A 27,720-nucleotide genomic window follows, 5' to 3' on the forward strand; every position below is an offset into this window, starting at 1 on the left:
CCAGGGATTACGACAGGAATTATCAAATACATACCAACTGCCGGCGACATCGACCTGGACCCCGTTGAACCTGTTGGAGAGGGGGTCGGCCTCATACCTTGCGAGTTAGGCGTTCCCGGGATCGGGCCACCGGAACTGTCGTTGCTATTGCCCCCACTCAGATCCTAAACAGAAAAACAATCAATCAATAAAATGATGAACTCCCACATTTTTTTTTTCAAAATAAAATCACAATAATCATTTCGTCACGCAGGGCCTGATTTAAATATTTCGTCATTTTTCTTAATGTAAAAACATATATTCGAGATAGGGAAGTTTTTGAAGCTGTCATTTGACAGAAACTACTTGTTACTCGAGAACGAATCCAGATATCTATGATCTGCCTTCTGATATCTGATTATTTTTCCAAAAGAGTATCGGAGGTCATCGAAAATTTTTTCTCCGAGTCTTATGGTTCTTGAGAAGCTAGTCTCTATGGTTCTAGAGAGCATCGAATTTGGGAAACCCTGTATAATGTCTTCCATTGTGAAATGAAAAAATATTAAAGAGTAAAAGTCAATGTGTCCCTTACCGTTACTCTGTATGAAATTCTTATTGTAAACACAAGAACAAAACAAATATGAGTAATCCCCACAAATTGCACTGATAACGAGAGGAATATCTATATATGATTTTTCATCTGGTCAATAGAAAACGACAATATTTTCTGGAATAATAGGAGATCTAATATTCCTTTTCACCAACGTTCAACAACATTTTGGCTAAGCTATGACCAGTTTTTGAGATACACAGGGTAATAATAATAATATACTAAGAGGGGCGACTTTTATTACAAAAGTTGTCAATTTTACAATGAAAATTTCAAACAGAGAAACGATAAGGGAGACGTTGTCGTTTACTTATTGTTATTCTACCATTGTACAATGAAAGACATTATACAGGGTGTCCCAAATTCTATGCTCATTAAGTGCATCTCGAAAACTATACTGAATAAATAAAACTTTTGTAATGACGGTCGCCCTCTTAATACATTGTTACCTTGTGTATCCCAAAATGTGGTCATAGCAAAGCCAATACTGTTTGACATTATAAATGTGTACTCGAACTGTGAATTAAGACAAAAAATTGGAAAATTCCACAGACGATTTTCAAGGAACAATAGGAAAATTCTTCTCGGACAATTTGAAAAGCTCATGATCGGACATAATAAAATGAATCAAAGAATTGAATCTTTTTTCATCTCCACACTAAAGAAATATGAGTGATCCCCACAAATTGCCGGAAGAGAAAAAACTTCCAATACCGAGAGGAGTATCAATTGGGGATTTTTCATCTGGTCGGAAGGAAAGGACAATATTTTCTGGAATAATAGGAAATCTAAGACTTCTTTTCAACCACGTTCAAAAACACAATGCCACAACCCAATTAGGTGAAATTATTAAAATCGAAAAAAAAAACATTCCAAAACGCGAACAATAGGAAAATTCTTTCTCAGAAAAATTTAAAAGCTTAAGATCGGAAATAATGATTCAAAGAATTGAATCTATTCTCATCTCCACTCAAAAGAAAAATGAGTAATCCTCACAAATTGCCTTGATAACGAGAGGAGTATCTATATATGAATTTTCATTTGGTCAATAGAAAACGACAATATTTCCTGAAATAGTAGGAGATCTAATACTCCTTTTCATCCACGTTCAACAAAACAATGCCACAATGCAATTTGAGTGAAATTATTTCAATCGAAAAAAAAAATTCTTTCTCAGAAAAATTTAAAAGCTTAAGATCGGAAATAATGATTCAAAGAATTGAATCTATTTCCATCTCCACTCAAAAGAATAATGAGTAATCCCCACAAATTGCTCTGATAACGAGAGGAGTAGGTATCTATGTATGATTTTTCATCTGGTCAATAGAAAACGACAATATTTTCTGGAATAATAGGAGATCTAATACTCCTTTTCACCCACGTTCAACAACAGAACTCAATGGCTACTCAATTAAGTGAAATTATTACAATTATACAGGGTGTCCCAAATTCGATGATCACTGAGAGCATATCGAGAACTATATTGTATAAAACTTTTGTAAAAACGGTCGCCCTCTTAATATATTACCCTGTATATCTCAAAAACTGGTCATAGCAAAGCCAATATTGTTTGACACTATAATAGTGTACTCGAACTAAGAGAAATGACAATAAATTGGAATATTCCACCAACAACTTTTTTAATTACAGAGTGAATTATGAACTAAACGAATTCTATTTTGAATAATGTTTGACTCACCCTGTATCTAACAGTAATTTATATTAAAAACCAGTTTGAAATTGTTACGTTATGGGTAAGCAATATTTGTCGCGCAAAGTGTTTCATTCAAGATGTTTTCCTACGAGAAATGTTACTTTAAAGAAATGTCATCTTCAAACTTCGACACCCTGTATCTCGAAAACTAGTCATAGGATTGAGTTGGACCAAAAGATTTTCTTGTTCAGGAGGTAATATTCTACGAAAAATTGAGACAAATTACCCGGTGACAATTTCTCCATTAAGCTACAGCCTGGTCCTTAAGTACATCAGAATAAATTAATTTTTTTTTAATTTTCTATTCCAGAATTTGAAGGACGAAATAATACAATACCTGTTTTAATTGATTTGAGGCTAGGTTAGAACCTCAACTTAGCTTGCTGGAATAAACCAACCGCTTCAATCCTAACCTCAATGACTATACTATACGAGGAAGCGTATACTACACTCTACTCACTACAATCGTGATAGCGTACTAAATCCCAAATGACGGTATCAAACTTTTTTTGCGCATTTATTCACAGACCAATCACTCGAGGGGATATTCAATGCTCGTTTTGCAATACCCGCATGTTGGGAAGGAGTTTCTCTTCGACAGTACCCAAGCCTTACCTCCATAGTCTGGTAAAATAGGCTTGACGAATTGGTCGGCATGTAAAATGAAACTTGGCGTAGTGAGCTGCGCTGCAAAACCGATTTCACGAAGAAAATTTGAAATTTGATACAAGTTGATTCATTCCCGCAATACCCAAATTTGGTTCGATACGAAAATACGTTGGAAGCAGCTTAACAGAAAAATTGTCATCGGTTAAATTCTCATATTTTGTAGAATATGACTTCCTGAACAAGAAAGCCTAAAGGTCCAACTCAATCCTATGACTAGTTTTCGAGATACAGGGTGTCGAAGTTGGTAAATGGTTTTTCTTTAAAGTGACATTTCTCGTAGGGAAACATCTTGAATTGAACACTTTTGCGCGAAAAATATTGCTTACCCATAACGTAACAATTTTAAACTGGTTTTTAATAAAAATTATTGTTAGATACGGGGTGAGTCAAACATTATTCAAAATGAAATTCGTTTAGTTCATAATTCACCCTGTAATTTGAAAAGTAATATGTGGAATTTTCCAATTTTTTGTTGTTACTCTTAGTTCGAGTACACTTTTATAATTTCAAACAGTATTGGCTTTGCTATGACCAGTTTTTGAGATGTACAGGGTAATATATTAAGAGGGCGACCTTTATTACAAAAGTTGTCAAAAAGCTGTGTACAAGGAAAATTTCATACATAGTAACGATAAGAGACACATTGACGTTCATTTATAGCTATTCTGTCATTTTACAATGAAATCATTGTACAGGGTGTCCCAAATTCGATCCCCACCGAGAGTATGGAAACAGTATCGACTTCAATTGATAAATTGACTCAACAGCATGACAAGGCTCAGCCTCAATCTATGTGGAAACCTTCAAATGGGAAGTTCTACTACTCTACCCACTGTATTTCCCAGATTTTGTTCCGTTAGATTATTATTAGTTATGGTCAATGTCAAAAGGTCTGGTTCATCAGCAGTCATACGAAGACGTCAAAAATGGGCTTGAATTGTGGATATCCCCAAAAGATAAGATTAAGTCAAGAGCCATTGAATATAAAATAAAAAGCAAATTTCCAGGAAAAAATATTGAAAATTATCATAAAGATTTTCAGGGTAATATTGCATTGGTTTTTCTACAAGCACGCTGAAATATAAATAGCATTTGCTAATTCTCCGAAGAATAACCGTGGAAAGAAAATTTTCTAAGAAATTGGAGAAAAACGTATCCTACAGAAGTTGTATTAGGATCCATTTGATTTCATGCGGTTTCCTTTCATTTCATCGACTGAGAACTTAGCGAACAAGTCACATGGCAACAATGCTATTCTGCAACGATTGTGGTGGGCCTTTGACATCGTACTAATGTTAAGCAACAACACCTTGTGTATTGATGTTACATGTTTTCTACATAGAATTGCGGTATTGAATCCCAACCATTCAACAAATTAAACAAAATTTCATAATTATAATTTCAATTCAACAAGAAAAAAACAACTTTTAACTTTATTCTAAACGTTGTTAAAATTTCAAGATTGAATAAGAAATAGAGCTTGATGTAAGAGAGATTATGGATATTGTTAATGAGAAAACAAAACATTTGTATATTGAATCTAATTTTGATATTATGGGTACAATAATACCAACTCTCAAAATATGAGATTGTCTTACAGAGATGACCCATTCAATTTTGAAGCAAACCACAGCAAATTTCACACTATGGTCAATTATGTCTCAACACGTATGAAAAAAAAAACCAATACTTTATAACTCCAAATCTACAAAAGTTAGTACAGTGCTTAGAAAATATTTCAGTTTATAATTTTTTGAAAAATCATTTCCAAAACTATCAGGGGACGATAAATAATTTCTTTCTCAGACAATATGATGACATTATGCACCAAAGAATTGAATCTATTTTCATCTCCTCACAAAAGAAATATGAATAATCCCCACAAATTACCCTGATAACGAGAGGATTATCTGTAAATGATTTTTCATCTGGCCAATAGAAAACGACAATATTTTCTGGAATAATAGGAGATCTAATACTCCTTTTCATTGACGTTCAACAACAGAATATCAAAACCCAATGACTACTCAATTAAGTGGAATTATTACAATTGCAAGAAAAAACATTCTAAAACGTAAACAGGGGACAATAGGAAAATTCTTTCTCAGAAAATTTTAAAACCTTAAGATCGGAAATAATGATTCAAAGAATTGAATCTATTTTCATTTCCACTCGAAAGAAAAATGAGTAATCCCCACAAATTGCCCTGATAACGAGAAGAATATCTATACATGACTTTTCATCTGGTCAAAAGAAAACGACAATATTTTCTGGAATAAAAGGAGATCTAATACTCCTTTTCATCCACGTTCAATAACAGAATATCATATCCCAATGGCAACTTAATTAAGTGAAGTTATTACAATCGAAAAAAAAAATCCAAAACGTAAACAGGGGGCAATAGAAAAAATTTTCTCGGACAATTTGAAAAGCTCATGATCGAGCATAATGAATCAAAGAATTGAATCTATTTTCATCTCTACACAAAAGAAAAATGAGTAATACCCACAAATTGCCGGAAGAGAAAAAAATTTGCGATAAATTGAAGAGATTCTGAACGCAATAGAAAAAGACAATATTTTCCAGAATAATAGGAATACTAAGACTCTTTTTCACCCACGTTCAACAACACAATTAAGTGAATTTATTACAATGAAAATGGTCAGTAAAATATCCAATATTGTCGTAATGCACAATTCTTCGAATTCCTACAATTTCATAGACTTGAAAATGACGTTAACTACTTCCTTGTTTCAAATTGAAAATGACGATTCAGTGAGTTGAAAAGATAATACTCCGGGCTAGTCTTGGATATCCCATATTCAGAGTAATAAAGATGTTTTAAAACTTATGAACGTTCGATCAACAAAACAATCAATCCAATATGAATGTGATATTCAATTGGCTATCTACGTAGAAGTTAAATCTTTATCTGATCAGCAAAAGAAATGAAAAAGTCATGAATATAATCATAGTTAATTCATTTTACAAAATATTAGAACTTATCCGTTGATTTTGTCGAATTCATTCAATATTTTTCCAACAAAACTAGACGATCAATTAAATTAATATTCACACTTGTTGTTTAAATCTAATTTAACCAAAATTATATTCGAATATGTACTTACAACCAATTTTGCTACTTTCATAATGATAGAACTAAACACACACAAAATTCATATATACAAATCTGTTCACGTAAAAACTTTTGCACTAGAAAACACAAAATAAACCAAGTAGATGTCCGAAGTTTTCGAAATATTCCTTATTTGATGCCCATAATTATTTGATCAAAATTCATCCTTCAAAATGAACCTTCAGAGTAAACACACAACATTTTCAAGTAACGGACGTATCTGTCATTCTAAAATCTTCAACACAGGTAGTTTCACCATAGAACTCAAAATATATTTACTTCTGCTCTGCTAGAAGTATTTGTCATTACTCTGTCAGAGATAAACGTCTAGGTAAGCCTAGCAGAGCCCTGATGCGATGGTAATTTCTTTGGAAGTACCAACATCATCAAATTTCTTTGAAATACCCAAACGAAGACGGTATTATTTATATGTCAGACTTAAACTGTCCTTAAAATCTTTCTACAAATGACTTGAAAATAGGAATTCACAACCTCTTTTCAGTTTAGTCAATATCATACTATATGATATTGATAAAAGAAAATAAATAAAACAGATAACTATACGATTCACACTTTTTAATAAAATAAATAAAATCTTGTTAAACCGATTCAGGTTTCGTCTCTAAACTGAATATAAAATAATATACATAAGACATACAGATTACTAGGTCACAGATGTTAAAAGTGTAGTTAAAACTCCACTTTTTTCGTATACTATATGAGATTATTCAAATTGAATAACATTAAGGAATTAATTGTTTCATAGTGAAAATTTTGTTCGTTCATTTTCTGCATTGAAATAAAATTTGTTTTTACCAGAATAATATCCCGAAATCAACAGAGAAAGTGCTCCACATTTTTGAACTTTCTAATTTCAACAGAATTTTACGATATTCCTCACAAGGGAACTGGGAACATAAAAGACTTCTCGATGAAGTCGTTAATGTTCGAATATGAAGAAATTAATATAGATATACAAGGAAAGACATGGAAGCGTTTCTAATACTTTAATTCATAATAATTTATGTTGCGAAATATTTAGTCGAGTAAACCTGGATTAATTTACAATATAATTGATTATTGAAGAGGCGAATCTAACATTCACCATCAATTAATATCAAATTCAGTCACCAATTGATCTCATCTTCAGTAGAAATAATTTTGTGAGACATATTTAAATTATGGTTAACGTGATAATAAGTACATCCTAATTGATCTGAAGAATACGATCCACAACTAATCTATTTATACATTGTAATTTATTCTAATTATTCCATTATGAATATTACTACTCAATTATAATACTGAATCGATAAGAGTCTAAAAAACTAGAAAAAAGGGGAAAGAAATGACTTCACGTTTTTTTATTTTGTAGAATATGACCTCCTAAACAAGAAAGTTTATGGGGCCAACTCAATCCTATAGTTTCCGAGGTACAGGTTGTTTAAGTTCGAAAATAGCATAGTAACCATAAGAGACAAGTTTATTTATTGTTACTCTGTCATTGTACAATGAAAGACATTATACAGGGTGTCCCAAATTCGATGCTCATTAAGAGCATCTCGAAAACTATACGGAATAAAACTTTTGTAATGACGGTCGCCCTCTTAATACATTGTTACCTTGTGTATCCCAAAATGTGGTCATTGCAAAGCCAATACTGTTTGACATTATAAATGTGTACTCGAACTGAGAATTAAAACAAAAAATTGGAAAATTCCACAGACGATTTTCAGGGAACAATAGGAAAATTCTTCTCGGACAATTTGAAAAGCTTATGATCGTACATAACAAAATGAATCGAAGAATTGAATCTTTTTTCATCTCCACACTAAAGAAATATGAGTGATCCCCACAAATTGCCGGAAGAGAAAAAACTTCCAATACCGAGAGGAGTATCAATTGGGGATTTTTCATCTGGTCGGAAGGAAACGACAATATTTTCTGGAATAATAGGAAATCTAAGATGTCTTTTCAACCACGTTCAAAAACACAACGCCACAACCCAATTAGGTGAAATTATTAAAATCGAAAAAAAAAAACATTCCAAAACATGAACAATAGGAAAATTCTTTCTCAGAAAAATTTGAAAGCTTAAGATCGGAAATAATGATTCAAAGAATTGAATCTATTTTCATCTCCACTCAAAAGAGAAATGAGTAATCCTCACAAATTGCCTTGATAACGAGAGGAGTAGGTATCTATATATGATTTTTCATTTGGTCGATAGAAAACGACAATATTTTCTGAAATATTAGGAGATCTAATACTCCTTTTCATCCACGTTCAACAAAACAATGCCACAATGCAATTTGAGTGAAATTATTTCAATCGAAAAAAAAACATTCCAAAACGTAACAGGGGACAATAGAAAAATTCTTCTCGGACAATTTGAAAAGCTTAAGATCGGACATGATGAATCAAAGAATTCATCTCTACACAAAAGAATAATGAGTAATCCCCACAAATTGCCCTGATAACGAGAGGAGTAGGCATCTGGTCAATAGAAAACGACAATATTTTCTGGAATAAAAGGAGATCTAATACTCCTTTTCACCCACTATCAACAACAAAATAGCACAACCCAATGGCTACACAATCAAGTGAAATCATTACAATTATACGGGGTGTCCCAAATTCGATGCTCACTAAGGGCATCTCGGGAACTATATTGTATAAAACTTTTGTAATAACGGTCACCCTCTTAATATATTACCCTGTATATCTCAAAAATTTGTCATAGCAAAGCCAATATAGTTTGACACTATACTAGTGCACTCGAACTAAGAGTAATGACAAAAAATTGGAAAATTCCACGAACAACTCTTTTAATTACAGGGTGAATTATGAACTGAACGAATTTCATTTTGAATGATGTATGACTCACCCTGTATCTATCAATAATTTTTATTAAAAACCAGTTTAAAATTGTTACATTATGGGTAAGCAATATTTGTTGCGCAAAGTGTTTCATTCAAGATGTTTTCCTACGAGAAATGTTACTTTAAAAAAATGCCATTTTCAAAAATTCGACACCCTGTATCTCGAAAACTTGTCATAGGATTGAATTGGACTCATAGATTTTCTTGTTCAGGAGGTAATATACTACGAAAAATTCAGACAAATTACCCGGTGACAATTTCTCCATTAAGCTACAGCCTGGTCTTTAAGTACCTACATCAGAATAAATTCATTTTTTTTTTAATTTTCTATTCCAGAATTTGAAGGACGAAATAAGAGAATACCTGTTTTATTTGATTTGAGGCTAGGTTACGAAAAATTCAGAAAAATTTTCGGCTCTTTTCTTCGTTTCTATAATCACGAAAATATTTAGTTTTTTTTTTATCTATCTATATTCCTCTATTTTCAACAGACCCAAAAGCAATACAATAACGAAAAACCGTATTCACGCATTGTGTTGGTATCACTGATAAGAATACTTTCTACGGCAAAAGTCAGGTAGCCAAACACGAATGGTCTTGCCCGAAGTCAATGTAACCTTCCACCACGTGGGCGACTTCATGAAAATTTATACGTTATATACTCAATTAAATGAATGAGGGTCAAGGTCAAAGCCGATGGTCGCATAAAACATTAAACCCGATTTATGCCACACCATATACACATCGGTGGTTGGGAGAAAGGGCCTGCAGAATGGAATTCGTCAATACTCTCCACACCGATGGCTCTTTCATTAAACGCAGTAGGCGATTATGTAATTGCATTATCCATTCACCTAATGAACCATGACTAATTGATTCACGTTATTGATAACCCTCGAAAACATCGAAGAATTCCATGATATTCTGTTAAAATGATGTTGTCTAGTCAATATGCGTTTTTGAACAGAAAAGTTTAGGGGTAGAGTTGATTTACAGTCGATATGCGTTTTTGACAAGAGAATTTTAGGGTAGTTTTTTTATTTATTCGATTTCATATGTTACTAGTTGACCTCCTTGATCTTTGAATAAAATAAGAAAGAATCATTTTCATTTCAATTCAATCGTCTACTTTCAGTCAGGCAACCCAAAATACATCCTCTGAAGTGTCAAATTATACTCGGAGGAAAAGAGAAACCTATTTTTTCTTTTCTGTACGATTTTTTCGGAAATATTTTGTTGTATGAACCTTCTCATGGCAGTAATGAACGCAACAGAAAAAGAACATAATATAATAATAATAATAATAATGTTTATTCAACATAGATAAACATATAGTTATAGATAATATCCATATATATACTCTTTTATACAGGGTGATTTACCGGGATGGCTTATTAGACGTTTATGGAAAACTAATCATAATTTTTAGCTGAAAATTTGCATATCAGGGTTTGAGACAATGATCTTTCTCTCTGAAATATTTTCTGATCTCTACAATTCCCGGTAAAACTGGAAACAAACTACTACTTCCTTATTTCAAATGGCACACCCAGTATAGTACCCTCCCTATTTTTTTTACGTAGAATAGACTGAAATGAAAAAAAAAAAATAAAGGTTCTAATTTGAAAACCTTGAATTTTGATGAATTTGAGTTGTCCAGGTTAATGATTTTCTTATAAACACCCTGTACATTTTTGGTCCTAACCGCAAACAGTCTTATAATACTACGGATTTGCAGAATCGAAAAAGAAAAAAGTTTTTCGAAAAAAGCTTTTCTGCCGAAATCTTCAAAAAAATGTGAGTTCTCATTTCCACAATTTTTTTTCAAAAGAATCCCATTAACTCATGAACCATTGAGTTTTAACCCAAGGTAAGGCATATTGCTGAAATTTTCATCAAAAAAGCTATCTAATGATGCAATAATATACTGGGTGTGCCATTTGAAATAAGGAAGTAGTAGTCTGTTTCCGGTATAACCGGAAATTGTAGAGATCAGAAAATATTTCAGGAATAAGGATGATATTCTCAAACACCAACATACAAATTTTCAGCTTAAAATTATAAGATTCTCGTATTCTCGAAGGATTGATTGATTCAAGCGAAAGCTTTTTATTTTTTCTCAAACAAAGCTGGGGAAAAATTCCAATTTACCTATATTACAAAGCGTGTTTGAACTACTTCGTAATCAATAGCAATAGGAATTCACAATAAAAATAATCCTATCAACACGCTTTCAACGTTCATTTCATGAATCTCATCAGATATTTCGTGAATGTGTTTATTAACAGCAAAAATAAATTTTATGAATTCTCTATTCATATTGATATTCCCTTTTTCGTAATCAATAGCAATAGGAATTCACAATGAAAAAAATCCTATTTATACGCCTTCATGTTCATTTCATGAATCGCATCAGATATTTCGTGAATTTGTTTATTAACAGCAAAAATTAAATTTTATGAATTGTCTACTCAATAGTGCTTATGCAATTCAGCTTACCAAATTTCACACCTGGAATTATTGGATGAATTTTTGAGGATATAATTGAATTTATTTGTATGGATTCTAATAAAATGAACAACGAAAATATTGGGAAAACGAGTAGAAAAAAAATCGCATTCGTAATCAGATTTTTTGTCAAATTTAATTTTAGGGCATTCCCACTAAAAATTGACCGATCCAATAATGCATTTACCATTGGAATCAAATTGGGCAAATTAGAAAATTGCGTTATCCAACATTCGCTTTGATAAATTTATGAAAACCACTAAAAATATCAAATCCCATGGAGTGAAAATGAAAATATTTTCATTTAGGTATTCTGATAAATCGTTTGTAAATATCCATGTTAAAGACTTCGGGATATTGGTAACAAACAGTCTTTTGATCAAGCTTGACGTCATTCTTCGTAATACTTCGAAACGAAAGGTGATTTCAAGTAACAACGCTGAGTAAATAGTGTTTAGAGGACATGCGGCGTTGCCACGGTGACTCAACACTAAAACTACTTCGAAACTTTATCTAAAATCACTGGTTGATTCCGGACAGATTCTCATTCAAATCTACGTAAATTTAAATCTCAACCAGGATACTTTCAGCATCAACTCAATTCCCCCATCGCAACAGAGCTTAAAAACTAACACCGAAGAACGAACACATGATTGGATTTTCCACAAATTAGTCGATTGTGACATCCAAAACGTTTTCAAAGCTTGTAAGGATTCTCACCCAACTCGAATTACTTCAGTAAGGCGTCCACAAGTCTCAACCATAAATATTTCCCGCAATCCACGAAAATTATCAACAATCGGCAACGTCGCACTGAAACGGACAACGGAGGTTATGAGTGCAACGTCAACCGTCCAGTGCGGCGTACTGTAGCAATCGCTGTTGCCGCATCTACCCACCTCTAATCAATAACGAACTGGGTACCGGCTTAAGAACGGCAACGTCGCAACTGAACGTCACCGACTGGCAAAACACAAGGGAACGTCGAAACCAACAGAGTTTATATTTCCAACTATATCCACTCGAGCAGGCGTTGCTCTAAAACTGAACGATTCAGCAGATTTTATATTCCGGAGCATAGAGCCATAGGAAGGCCCAAAAGGCTTCACTCTGCGCCAATGTACAGACTAAAATTGACAGATTGATCGGAAATATGATTAGATGTTTGTTAACATTTGATTTCTGCTCGAAGAGATCACTGCTACAACTATTATACATATACATTTCAAAGAATCATGTATTCATATAACTTAGTGATACGTATAATAATGATAGTTATCACTAATTAGGTCACTATAAAATGAGCGCATCACTTATAAAAATTGCAAAGCTTCAATCGAATTCAATTGGATAAATACTTAATAAGCAATTATTCGCACCCTGTGATATGACTTTAAATTCATCACTTGAGGATCACTAATGAAATCATCCTCTGTGATGTATCAATCACAAATAAAAAATAATCACTTGAAATTATTACTTATTCAAATGAATTACAACACAGGGATTTTGGGTTTCATTCAAAGTATCCCAAGTGATAAAACTTTTCAAATAGTGATTAGCACCACACTTATTCGTTTTATTTGTTGAATCACTAATAAATTCGAGCATTATTGTGATAAAACCTGAAGTATACAATAAAATCAGTTGGAATAACATAAGATATTCAGTCCTCACATGCTTATGGAACTGACCCATCTCTATTCGCCGATGAGAGCGTCACATGACATATGTTAGGATCGATTTTTGAGGAATAAGGTTGAATGAGAGGTTTATCTCGTTCAAAATCCACAAATTGTAATAAATTGAGCTTATATTACGCTTGCAATGTAAATAATACCATGCGTAATTTACATTGGTGTCGACTGAAACTATTAGAATAGGACTTTTCAATTGGTACTTATTGTATGACGATTTATAGACGTGCAGTGAAGGTAATCCTGGTATGAGGTGGTCGAAAGAAATAACTTCTCATTAGGAGCGCAAAGCAAGTCATTCTGTTGCCTTGTGAATCGAACTCAGATCAATCAGAAAGGAATAAGCATTTATTTTATGCTGAAATAAGAAACGATAGATCTACTTCTAGAATCGTTCGCGAAAAGATAAACAAAGAAGGTAGAATATATTAAGATAATATCGGGTGTTTTTTTTCGAGGTATATAACTTTAAGTTGGCATTACTGTTCAAGATGGCGATCGATTTAACAGCTGTCAAGAGATTTATTCTCAGTTTGGTTTGGCAATCCCTTATGAATAGACTCACGCCTGAACAACGCTTGCAAATAGTGCAATTTGGCCCAAAATGAGATTGCCCTTGTTCCCGATTTTCATAAGCGAATTTTGTTTAGCGATGAAGCGCACTTCTGGTTGAATGGCTACGTCAACAAACAAAACAGCCGCATTTGGAGTGAAGCTATCCTCAAGTGTATGTCGAAATACCGTTACATCCAGAACAACTGACTGTTTGGTGCGCTTTATGGGCTGGTAGAATCATTGGTCCGTACTTCTTCAAAAACGATGATAGCCAGAACGTTACAGTCAATGGTGATCGGTATAGAGCCATGATTACTAACTTTTTCATTCCCGAATTGAACAACCATGATGTCCAGGAGATGTGGTTCCAACAAGACGGCGCAACATGTCACACAGCTCGTGCCACAATCGATTTATTGAAAGACACGTTTGGTGACCGCCTAATTTCACGTTTTGGACCTGTGAATTGGCCTCCAAGATCTTGTGATTTAACACCGCTAGACTACTTTCTGTGTGGCTATATAAAGTCATTGGTCTATGCGGATAAGCCACAAATCCTTGACCATTTGGAAGACAACATTCGCCGTGTTATTGCCGATATACGGCCACAAATGTTGGAAAAAGTCATCGAAAATTGGACGTCCAGATTGGACTACATCCGAGCCAGCCGTGGCGGTCATATGCCAGAAATCATATTTAAAATGTAATGCCACAAGATTATCTTGCGGATAAATAAAATTCATGTCAATCGAATAATACATCGTTGTTTTATTGCAATTTAAAGTTTTATAGCTCTAAAAAAAACACCCTTTAGAAAACCTGAGGAAATTCAAACTGATCAGATCAATACTAAAACCATTTGTGTTCGACAACCTCGAGTGCCTCAAGACAAACAATTCCTGGTATAGATTCAACAATACCTTAGGTTCATTATCTGGAATAATGATTCGACTTAAAAATGAATGTAATCGTAGATTGAGTATCAATCTTCACGAATTGATATTATTGTTCATTCATAATAAAATTGAGGCATAATTGATAAGATTACCAGTTCATTTCATCGTACACAAGGTCGTTCGTACTGAATTACACCTTTAGGATGTGTTATGACACGGTATACAACGATACCTGGGAGTACATAATCAAAAAGGAATTACGAGTTCTAGTGCGCAAGGATAATCTATATGTATATGTTTTGTACGGTTCAATCCCATGTTTTTTTGAAATCACGTAATAACACGTTATTTCAGACTCATCGAAATTATTATCTCTTGTCAAATAATGGTCGACAGTTAGATACGAGATGATGAGCATCATTAGATTTTCGATTTATGTACCCACTTCGAGTTTAGAACAGCAAGGTAAATACTAAATTGCTTATCTTGACAAATTTTTTGTCACAGGGATATGCCACTAGGCAAATTTGATAATTCGAAGTGAGGGTTGGTTTGAAGTATGATTCTGTAGTAATTACATTTCATACATTATGGTCAGGCATAATTGGAAATCTGAACGTACAATTGTTGAGAAAGACACTGAAAATATTGCTGCTGTATGTGAAAGTTTATAGGCGCGCAAAACATTTGGGCCTCTCTTACGGCCCACTATAGCGTATTTTACAACAGGATTTGCATCTCTATATTTATTAGGCTCAGTTGACACAAGAACTAAAGTCAGCTGACTCATGGAATATGCTGATTAGGGTCTTGAACAACAACGTTTAGATGACGATTTTTGCATTGATTTTTCTTAAGCGATAACCCTTTTTCATATGAGTATTAGGCCAATTGAAAAGTCCCAAAAGTGCAATAAACCTGACTTTCTGAGTCAATATGTGACAATGGATGAAACATGGCTCCATCTTTTCACTCCAGAGTCCAATCGACAGTCAGCTGAGTGGACTGCACACGATGAACCGAATCCAAAGCGAGGAAAACCCAACAGTCAGCTGGCAAGGTTATGGCATCAGTATTCTGGGATGCGCAAGGTATAATATTCATTGATTACCTCCAAAAGGGCCAGACCATCAACAGCGATTATTATATAGCGTTATTGGATCGTTTAAAGGAAGAATTCGTTTAAAAACGGCCCCATTTGAAGAAAAAATTGTAGCTGTTTCATCAAGACAATGCGCCGTGTCACAAATCACTGAAAACAACGGCAAAATTGCATGAATTGGGCTTCGAATTGCTTCTGCATCCACCGTATTCGCCAGATCTGGCCCCCAGCGACTTTTTCCTGTTCCCAGACCTCAAAAGATTGCTCGCTGGAAAGAAATTTAGCGCCAATGAAGAAGTAATCGCCGAAACTGAGGCCGATTTTGAAGCGAAAGAAAAATCGTACTACAAAAATGGTATCGAAAAGTTGGAAGATCGCTATAATCGCTGTATCGCCCTCGAAGGCAACTATGTTGAATAATCAAATCGAATTTTGCCAAAAAATGTGTTTTACTACTAGTATTCAATATCTGGTTTTGTCATCTAAAAAAACCAAAATTCACTAACAAAAAAAAACCAAACTCCTGTAATGGAAAATCCAAGATATTTCGTGGATTTTTCGTCAATTAGTCGCTATAAAATCCCTCCAGGCAACAGCCGACAAAAACCGATAACGCAATTGAAACGAGGAAAAAATTGGACAAATACAAGTGTCGCTTTCAGCGCGATAAGTGGTTCTCAATATTTTTCCTGTTCAATTCCATTTATAGTAGAATCGTCGAACAAGGACCCAATGTCTGGAATTCTATCCAGCGAGCAGCCAATCAGCGTGGATTCCATTGAAAGGAAAACCGCGTTCCATATACAAGATTGCAAATCAATTCCGCCACTGCCTGCACAAAATAAAACAGCTGAGTTCATTCGGTCACGTGGTTGTTGCTCTGCACGTGTTGGCACAATTTGGAATAATTCGATGAGTATCGGTATGATGGAGAGACGTTCCCCAGGGTTCAGTTGTAGGTGCTGCATTATATTCCCGGAAATTCGTTCACAATTTTGATAGTTGATCATTTTATCGATTATTCCTAGGATTTCACGTAAGATACAAATCTTTTCAATAAAATCACAGAAAAATCATGCAAATCAAGTTATTCTATGTTTAAATGACATGTGTCATACCAGAAGGTTTTGACTTCAGATTTATTTTCATTAGAAATTAATTCTAGGTTCGAAAAGTGCAAAAATAACATAAATACGAATTTGGACAAGAATCATTGTATATTTATAGCTAGGGGTTTTAAAGTGACGCAGAATTAAGCCTGGGGCAAATTCCTAGAGGAAGCTGGGACGTCATTATCTCACACAATCAAGGAGGAAAAACAAAGTAGCAGGGAATTAACGACAATATATAATTCGCGCAGAATCTCATTCAAACCATCCGAACTGTTGTTGGTTGATGACTTCAACAGGTGTTATGAAAACAAGTTCTTCACTTGCGGTCAAGTCAGGTTAGTTTGTCTCTGCAAATTATGCCTCAGAAGACCTTTATGAAAGGTTGAACCAACGTCCTCGTATCTAGTTACCTCAATGCGGGAATATAAAACCATTTCCCGTTTGAACTTAAGCTTGAAGTCTTATAGATCCTATTTGCAACTTTGGTAATAGTTTTAATGAGATACATATTGGTAGGATGAAAACCTAGAAACCAATGTGTCTGTACAGGGTGTCCCAAATTCGATGCTCATTGAAAAATCTTCAAGGATCCCGATTTTTTTTTTGGCAGTGGTAAGATATCAAAAAGCAGATATTTTGATTCGTTCTCGAGTTATAGGGCGTTTCTGAATAATGACAGCTTCAAATATTCGCTTTATTCTGGTTTCTGTTCCAGATATTCGGAAAATCCTAAAACGTTCATTTCAGTCATAGAAATCAATTACCATTTTAGAGATATAGATGAAAATTGGTGTTTCTCAAATGGGACACCCTATATTTTACAAGGCGGCTTTATAGTCGCAGATTTGTCGAAAAGCATCTAGTCATCGGTTTTCTGAGAATGTTTGTAACATATTGAGATTTTCGACTCAATTTTATTGATGGGACACCTTGTATATAAATATTTTTCATTTATTTCGAGATTTACTTCATTTTGTGGCCATTGTATAAATGTAATATCAAGTCATATATAGGGTGTCCCTTCCAATTAGAAACCAATTGTTGTTTTAGGGATACAGAGGAGATATATGATTTTATTACAATTGTACAACGGACACAAAATGAATTAAGTCTCGAAATAAATGAAATATATTTGTATATAAGGTGTCCCATAAAAAACGAAGTCGAAAAACAAAAACTCAATATCGAATCACATTTCTGAAGAACCGATAACGCGATACTTTTCGAACAATCTGCGGCTAAAAACTGCATCGAAAAATATAGGGTGTCCCATTTAAAAAACGCCAAATCCTCTTCTACATCTCTAAAACGGTAATAAATTTCTATGATCTGTTGAAAGTGTCATATAATCCATAAAAATCACTAAAAAAACGTTTTAGAATTTTTCGAATATCTCAAAAAGAAAACAAGATATAGCGAAATATTATTCGAGAACGAATCAATATATCTATGATCTGCTTTCTGATAGCTATGATAGAATGAATTTCTGGATTCGTTATCAGTGAATGAAACCTTATCTTTTGAGACCCTCGAAATTATAAAAATACAGATGTTGTGAATAAATGATCAACTATTCAGGTAAAAACGAAGTAAAAATCTAAATACACGTGCTGCGACAAAAAAGTAATCTTTGTTCCATTCTTTGAACAAGGTATGGCCTAGACGATTGCGCCGTGAAAGCGTAGGAGAAAGCTTCTCAAAATCGAATATTCTAAGAAATCTGCATAGTGAACAATGTGCGTATAAAAAAACAGACAATTATGTGAGAACGCTGATACTGATAAATTTTATGTGAACTACATTCCATCTATAAAGGATTACCCATATTGCGTTACAGAAAGTACATGTAAATAAAACACACTTTCAATTAGAATACCGATCAAATTTTTATTTCATTATAATGCATTTTGTTTGAGTTTCTGAAATTGCTGGTGTGCCAAAGCATTCTAAAAAAAAAACGTTTCTAACGTTGAGCCTCCTTGAATTTATTCTGATTCAAAGAAGATTCTATAGCAACTAAACAGGGTTTCACAAATAATTGGTGGGACCTTACTAATGTTTTATCGATAAATAAGTAGATATTCGGTACCCCTTCTTTACGTCACTATAGTTACCACCTTAGTTACTATGGTGAAGAGAAGAGAGGGATACCGATCATTAACGCATCAATCGATAATAAATTAGAAAGATCCTATTATCGAATATTGAACTGACACCTGATGAACATATGTTCGATTATGGAAAACTGAAAATTGCACCATATAATTCTTGCAAACTGGTCGATGAAGAAAATATCAAACATTCGCCGTATTATTGCCGATATACGGCCACAAACGTTGGAAAAAGTCATCGAAAATTGGACGTCCAGATTGGACTACATCCTAGCCAGCCGTGGCGGTCATATGCCAGAAATCATATTTAGAATGTAATGCCACAAGATTATCTTGCGGATAAATAAAATTCATGTCAATCGAATAATCCATCGTTGTTTTATTGCAATTTAAAGTTCTATAGCTCTAAAAAAAAACACTCTTTACAAATTTCAATGCGAAAAATCGTCATCCATTCGTTGTTCGAGCACCCAATCGAAGACATAACTTCTAGTTATTCTCGCGTCTGTTTTAAACGATCGTCAAAATACCAGAGCAATTTTTTCTACCGGTTACAATCGTCGTAATTGAATGCAGATTACCAAATCACTAGGCAAGAAATCGATAGGCAGATAGCTATAGATAAACCCACATAATAATCACCGGGTATCGGATTGGCATAATTGTTAATTAATAATTCATTAATATTCGACTTGTGCAAGCAGAATTTGAAGCAATTTCCCACAGTTAATTATAACCGAGCATCTGTTATAACAGCGTGATAATCGCCTGGTGGGAGGGGGTAACCTCAATGAAATTTCCAATTTCAACCAAAATCAAACCATGTTCGACTATCCTATGAATTATTACGATAAAAACGGTTCAGATATCTTTGGCCATATGATTATGTAGCGCAGCCGAGATGTGGGACAATATGCAGCTGTTTTGCATGTTTTATCGATTCATTTCAATAAATTACAAACAGGAGTAAGGGACTGTCCCAACTCCATTTGAATTGAGGTCGACGAATGCTGCATTTTATCTTTTTCGATTTCCTTTCTCGTAATTTCAATTAGAAAACTAGTCGATATTTGTCATTTCCTATTTCCTTCTGATACTGAAATGCATTTCTATAAATAGAAAACTAGGCGAGACAATATTACAGGCCAATTGAAAAAGCCCTGGTCTTCCATATTAAAAGACATTTTTTTGGTGAAATTCGATTTTATTATTCAACATAGTTGCCTTCGAGGGCGATACAGTGATTAGAGCGATCTAACAATTTTTCGATACCATTTTTGTAGTACGATTTGTCTTTCGCTTCAGTTTCAGCGAGCAATCTTTTGAGATCTGACAATAGGAAAAAGTCGCTGGGGGCCAGATCTGGCGAATACGGTGGATGCAGAAGCAATTCGAAGCACAATTCATGCAATTTTACCATCGTTTTCATTGATTTGTGACACGGCGCATTGTCTTGATGAAACAGCACCTTTTTTTCTTCAAATGGGGCCGTTTTTCAACGATTTCATCCTTTGAACGCTCCAATAACGCTATATAATAATCGCTGTTGATGGTCTGGCCCTTTTGGAGCAAATCAATAAATATTATACCTTGCGCATCCCAGAATAATGATGCCATAACCTTGCCAGCTGATTATTGTGTTTTCCCTCACTTTGGATTCGGTTTATCGTGTGCAGTTCACTCAGCTGACTGTCGATTGGACTCCGGAGTGAAATGATGGAGCCATGTTTCATCCATTGTCACATATCGAAGCAAAAATTCATGTCAATTGCACTTAAACAGCTTCAAACACTGCTAAGAATCATTAAAACGTTGTTGCTTTCGATCGATTGTGAGCTCGCGCGGCAACCATTTTGCACACAGCTTTCTCATGTACAAATATTCGTGAATGATATGATGTACACCTTCAGATGATATGTTCACAATGTCTGCTATCTCGATCAACTTCACTCTACGGTCATTCAAAATTATATTGTGAAGTTTTTTGATTTTTTCGTCGGTGACAGCCTCTTTTCGGCGTCCACTGCATTCGCCGTCTTCGGTGCTCATTTCACCACGTTTAAACTAAGCATACCAATCAATGATTGTTGATTTTCCTGATGCAGACCCCGGAAACTCTTCATCAAGCCAAGATTTTACTTCAACTGTATTTTTCGCCTTCAAAAAGCAATATTTCATCAGTACACGAAATTCTTTTCTCTCCATCTTTTTTCAAATAACAAAAGTAGCTACACTCACAACGCAATATCTCACAAACTAATGGTCGGACTGCTGTCAAATTTTGACACGTATCGTTTGAAGGTTGGTACTGACTAAAAATTATATAGATTCAATACTAGCACCGCCATCTGTGCATCAGACCGGGGACTTTTCAATTCGCCTAATACACATAATATCGATCGAATCCAAACATTTCAAGACTCTTAGGATGTTCGGGAGCTATTTCACTTTCTTTCACATTCAACAATTCATCAAAAAGTTAGTTTTGAAATTAGTAGTTGAATGGAATTCCGATGTATTCATAATCATTCTAAAAGGGATCAAGGTCCTCATATCTCAAAATTCACAGATGAATAAGTAGTATTAACTTCGGCATCGGTCCAAAAAAAAAAAAAAAACAATAGCATCTATATGTTTATGTCGAATTGCAAAACGCGAATTAGAATTTCAACGTGATCATCCTTGAAGGAACAAGTTCAAGTTCAAATGGAACTCTCTACAGGTCAGTCATCCGGAAGTGATGCTCAAGTTTAATACAATTTTACCGATAACACAATGTTCAGTCAGCCGGTAACTAAAAATACTTCTCGAATATATCGAACAGTATAAAGGGGGTTCCCTCAATAAATATTCAGATTGATTGATGCCGACAATCAGAGTTCCTTTACAGGTAAATAAGTTACGAACTTAGGTTTCCTTTATTTATCGATCTTTTCAAGTCAAATGACAAAGGAAGAGAGCGAAAAGTGGAGTTTTGAATAAATTACCGAGTTCGATTTGTTACGCTAGCATGAATTTAGAACACTTTTTCATAACGTTTCGTAAACTCAAGAAATTCAGATCGAATTTCATTAAGGGGGAACAAAATGAAAAGAAATACCTAAACTTTTACAAAGTTTTAGGGCTTGAGCAATATGTATTCAGCATTTTGGAGGGGTGAGGTTTAGATTTTCCAATGGAAAACAGTTGTTTCTTCTACTGTTTTAGTTTCTACATGAAAAATGAGCGATACTTCATGCAAAACCTCACTTCGAATATTTGATATTATGAGGTATGATTTTCGACAAATCAGCGATCCAAAAACTGCCCATTTAAGAAACATCAACTTTCCTGTATATATCTAAAATGGTAATTGATTTCTATGATCCGTTATGAGCAACATATAAATCATAAAAGTTACCGAGAAAAAAGTTTTACAATTTTTGGAATATCTCGAACAGAAACCAAAATATAGAAAAATATTTGATTATCGTCTTATAGATGCTTTCTGTGACAATCGATTGGGACACCCTGTAAACTTGAAATTTTCACTCCTGTCAATTTCAAAACTGATCGAAATCAAAATGAAAATGTCAAGTTTCAACCATAGAAATTTTCTGAAGAATATGCGAAAAAATTAACTTCTACTTCCGTGAAAACCTGATAGTTAATTTAAACTATAGCTGATTATATCAAGTTATTACTGGGTGTTACAACATCAATATCGCATAAATGATTTGATTCAACCTACGACATGAATGTAGGTCATTAACTCTTATCGCAAAGAACTCAATAATTCTCATATAACTTGACAATATGTATCAAATAATGTTCGTGAGTTACGATTCTTGCAAACAATGGACACCTTGATTGGATGCTTATTACTTGCTGGGTGTTCAATTACACCATCTGAAATCGATATGCTTTTTTTTGTCGAGAGTGGTGAGACACACTTGAAGCCAACAAAACTAATGAAAAATCAATCATCATTGATTGGTATGCTAAGTTTAAACGTGGTGAAATGAGCATCGAAGACGGCGAACGCAGAGGACGCCCAAATGAGACTGTCACCTTCAAAAAAAATCAAAAAAGTTCACAAAATAATTTTGAATGACCGTTAAGTGAAGTTGATCAAGATAGCAGACATTGTAGTGAAAATATCATCTGAACGTGTACATCATACCATTCACGAATATTTGTACATAAGAAAGCTGTGTGCAAAATGGGTGCCGCGTGAGCTCACAATCGATCAAAAGCAACAACGTGTTAATGATTCTGATCGGTGTTTGAAGCTGTTTAAGTGCAATAAACCTGAATTTTTGCGTCGATTTGTGACAATGGATGAAACATGGCTCCATCATTTCACTCCGAAGTCCAATCGACTGTCAGCTGGGTGGACTGCACACGGTGAACCGAATCCAAAGCGTGATAAACACAACAGTCAGCTGGCAAGGTTATGGCATGAGTATTCTGGGATGCGAAAGGTATAATATTCATTGATTACCTCCAAAATGGACAAAGCCATCAACAGTGATTATTATATAGCGTTATTGGATCGTTTAAAGGATGAAATCGTTAAAAACGGCCCCATTTGAGGAAAAAAGGTGCTGTTTCATCAAGACAATGCGCCGTGTCACAAATCAATGAAAACAATGGCAAAATTGCATGACTTGTGCTTCGAATTGCTTCTGCATCCACCGTATTCGCCAGATCTGGCCCCCAGCAACTTTTTCCTGTTCTCAGACCTCAAAAGAATGCTGGCTGGAAAGAAATTTGGCGCCAATGAAGAAGTAATCGCCGAAACTGAGGCCTATTTTGAAGCGAAAGACAAATCGTACTACAAAAATGGTATCGAAAAGCTGGAAGATCGCTATAATCGCTGCTTCGCCCTCGAAGGCAACTATGTTGAATAATAAAATCGAATTTTGCCAAATAAAAAAGTGTTTTACTATGTTAGACCAGGGACTTTTAAATTGGCCTGTTACTCAATAAAAAACGGTCTAAACTCCTCATATAAAAAGACCTATGAATTACGCCATCTATCTATGAAATAAACACATGATGAAATCCTCAAATACAGAAAATACAAGATGTTTGATAAGGCCGTTATCGGTTAACAACGTCGGTCGGTCTGCTTATCTGAACATTAACAAACCCATTTCCCATTCTTTCCAAAACAGTCAATTATATATCCAGATAACACTCATTGAAATTTTCTTTCCTGCAAATTGGATATCATTCAAAATATTGATACTGTTCCTTAAGAAAATTCTCCATAGTTTTGTGCTTCGTTTCCCTATCTTTTTGAATGCACGAAAACAAAAATGTTATCGAGAATTCTGAGATATACCACCATAAAACACATAATGTGTAACATTTTTTTCCATCTGGTATCACGTTATCGGATTATGCAGACGGTTATATTAATGATCGATGATCAGCGATGAAAGCATACAGGGTGATTCGCTCGGGATGGTCAATTTACGTTTATGGAAAACTAATCACAATTTTGAGCTGAAAATTTGAATACTGGGGTTTGAGACAATGATCTCTATCTCCCTTGGATCTTTTCAGATCTCTACAACTTCCTGTTATACCGGAAACAGACTACTACTTCCTTATTTCAAATGGCACACCCAGTATATTATTGCATCATTGGATAGCTTCTTTGACGACAATTTCGGCAATATTCCATACTTTGGGTAAACACTCAACAGTTCATGAGTTAATGGGATTTTTATGAAAAAAATGGTGGCGACGGGGATTCACATTTTTTTGAATATTTCTTCAGAAAAAGCTTTTTTCGAAAAACTTTTTTCTTTTTCGATTCTGCAAATAGGTAGTATTATAAGACTGTTTGCGGTTTGAACCAAAAATGTACAGGGTTTTTATAAGAAGATCATGAACTCGGACAACTCAAATTCAACAAAACTCAAGATTTTCGAATTAGAACCTACATTTTTTATTATTTCAGTCTATTCTACGTACAAAAATAGTGGGGGTTACTTGAGCAAACCCTATACCTAAAATGAATACTTTGAGAATTATCGAGGAAGAACTTTAAATAAGGAAACACCGCAATTTATATCTGTGTGGAGTAGTCTGTGACTTCCGGAAAACACAGAAAGAAACTAAAATTCGATGTTTCCATAACTAAATTTGACATTTCAAGAATAAGAGTTAATTTTTCGTTGGAACTGTTGAGAAATCCATAAACCAATACAATTTTCAATTACGAATAATTCATTACAATTCTTGAAATGTCAAATTTAGTTATGGAAACATCGAATGTTAGTTTTTTTCTGTGTTTTCCGGAAGTCACAGACTACTTCACACAGTTATAAATTGCGGTTTTTCCTCATTTGAAGTTCTTCCTCGGTAACTCTTAAAGTTTTCATTTTAGGTATAGGGTTTGCTTGAGTAACCCACACTATTTTTGGACGTGGAATCGACTGAAATAATAAAAAAATATAGTTTCTAATTTGAAAATCTTGGCTTTTGATGAATTTGAGTTGTATTCCTATGAAAACCCTGTACATTTTTGGTCCAAACATATCATGTTGGCAAAAAAGATCGAATAAAAAGTGTTGATCACTTTGAGGCAAATATTGGAGTCTCGTTAACATTGAAGTCATTTTTCTCGTAAAAAATATGAAGAATTTAACAAATTAATGCAAAAAAATTAAGTTCTAAAACTGTATTAGAAAATGAAAAAAAAAAATTACCTGAAAGAACTTCTTATTTCAACAAGAACTATCACTCCCAAAATTTGTGGATTGGTAATTTGAATCACTCTGTATTTATATCCAATGCTCAAATCCATTAAATGACCCAAGTTCTGCATGTATATAGAGCCAACACTAGCATTTTAAAAGACCAATTCCCGGCAACTCCTCGACCAAAATGTACACAAAGTGGAAAATGGAAAAACGTATTACGGTATTGATCGAAAAATAGTAATTTCAAAACAAATACCAACCGAGTAGTTCCTAAAACGAAATGGAAACTTTTTCCATTAAAATAATAAAGCCGTGTCATTCCCATTCTGATGAATTTTCCACTTGAGAAACATAATAAAAAAGGTAACATCCAGCTCTGGAAGATTCATTGGGAGAATAGATGTGACTGAAGCAGAAACAAGCAATGAGTAATGGAGCAGGCAGCTGCATTATAAGACTCTCCCATCCGGAAGAGAAAAGATGAAAAATAAAAGGAAAATTCTCCTCGCCCAACTAAATCCAAACGAATTTTCTCCCTTTCTGCTCCTTCACGTAGCATTTTCATATGGTAAACGGGAATTCCGCCTCTTCAAGTTGAATGAAACTTTGTCTGATACACCTGTTGAACCCGTTTCGTCAAGGGATTTAAAAATACTTGAGGAAGAGATTTGATAATCTGCTTCCTTACAAATTACGGTCCCCCCTGAAGACCTTTTTTTCGGGCTGACGCTCTATATCTCTCTTTGGGTGAGCTTTACGACACCAATCCATTCATGAAAATGAGGTTACGAGACCAGTTTACGAAGTGGCTGTACAACTTTTGAACGGCTCTGGAAATATAATCGAAATGATCGATCTTTATCGCCCGGTTTATATTCGATTTTTGCTATCGTTATAGCGGCAATAATACAACGATTATCTACTGGTTATGTTCTATTCGAATCCTACCTCAAACCGTAAATTTCACTCTTTTATCTGTAGTCGGGGCTTTCGCTTCAAGGCAAAATATGCATTTGGAGGCAATAAAACAGCCAATATGTGAAATGGAATGAAAAATCGAGCGGTGAAATGCTGTTGTATTCTTTCTATGGAAACGGTAAATGGATTTTTGTCAGGCTTCCTGTGACTCGAACTCTGGATCGTACAAAAAGCGTTGACAAAAACACACAAATATACACAAACAAACTTATATGGAATCACTCAAGATTTGAGATGAAATGTTGATTTGTTTTTGCTACAAGTGATAAAAACGTGTTTACTGAAAGGTAGATAAACAACTTGATGAGATATTTTGTTCTGGCAGTTTCGATTTTAAATCCTTAAATTATTGCTCTGGCAGAATGAGACAGGTCACAATGGCAGATTGTAAGAACGATGAGGAATTCTATTCAAGGTTTCTGGAATTGGGAACCATAAAAGAACATACACACATAAACATAGAAGCCGAGTTGTAATTTTTATTAGAAACGGAGGATGATTCAGTTTTTCAGTAGCCTTTTTGCTCACCGGATCTGAATCCTATAGATCACTTATTGGATAGAATAAAAAAAACATTACTCTTCAAAACAACCTTGGTAACGCAGAGCAATCTTACAAGCAGTTTCAGTCCCTCTAAAAGAAATTAACAACTTCTTGTTGAATTGAAGATAAATGACTTTTACAGAAATCTACACTTTTGTTATTTCCCCTATTATTAAAATTGTAATAATTTTAAGTTTATATTTGTAACAAACTCGGTTTGTAAAACGGCTTTTCACTCCTCAATGATATTTTTTCAATAATAGTAACAGGCCAATTGGAATGTCCCCGGTCTAAGATAGTTTTTTGGCAAAATTCGATTTTATTATTCAACATAGTTGCCTTCGAGCGAATATAGCAATCTTCCAACTTTTCGATACCATTTTTGTAGTACGATTCATCTTTCGCTTCAAAATAGGCCTCAGTTTCGGCGATGACTTCTTCATTGGCGCTAAATTTCTTTCCAGCGAGCATTCTTTTGAGTTCTGAGATCAGGAAAAAGTCGCTGGGGGCCAGATCTGGCGAATACGGTG

General features: G+C 34.4%; 1 protein-coding gene across 13 annotated transcripts in view; it reads right to left on the reverse strand.

Moving 5' to 3' along the window:
- The window catches only part of LOC123686437 (trithorax group protein osa), a 73,096-nt gene that overhangs the window by 14,908 nt on the left and 30,468 nt on the right, over positions 1-27,720 (reverse strand). For 10 of the 13 annotated variants that reach the window (XM_045626574.1, XM_045626573.1, XM_045626571.1 and 7 more), the window contains one exon: positions 35-164. In XM_045626574.1, the coding sequence (XP_045482530.1) occupies positions 35-164 (130 nt within the window). Of the gene's footprint in view, positions 1-34; positions 165-6,100; positions 6,744-27,720 lie in introns of those variants that run through there. The other 3 variants (XM_045626577.1, XM_045626575.1, XM_045626576.1) reach the window with 2 other exon arrangements.

This window comes from Harmonia axyridis, chromosome X (genome assembly GCF_914767665.1).
Source record: "Harmonia axyridis chromosome X, icHarAxyr1.1, whole genome shotgun sequence".
Lineage (NCBI taxonomy): Eukaryota > Metazoa > Arthropoda > Insecta > Coleoptera > Coccinellidae > Harmonia > Harmonia axyridis.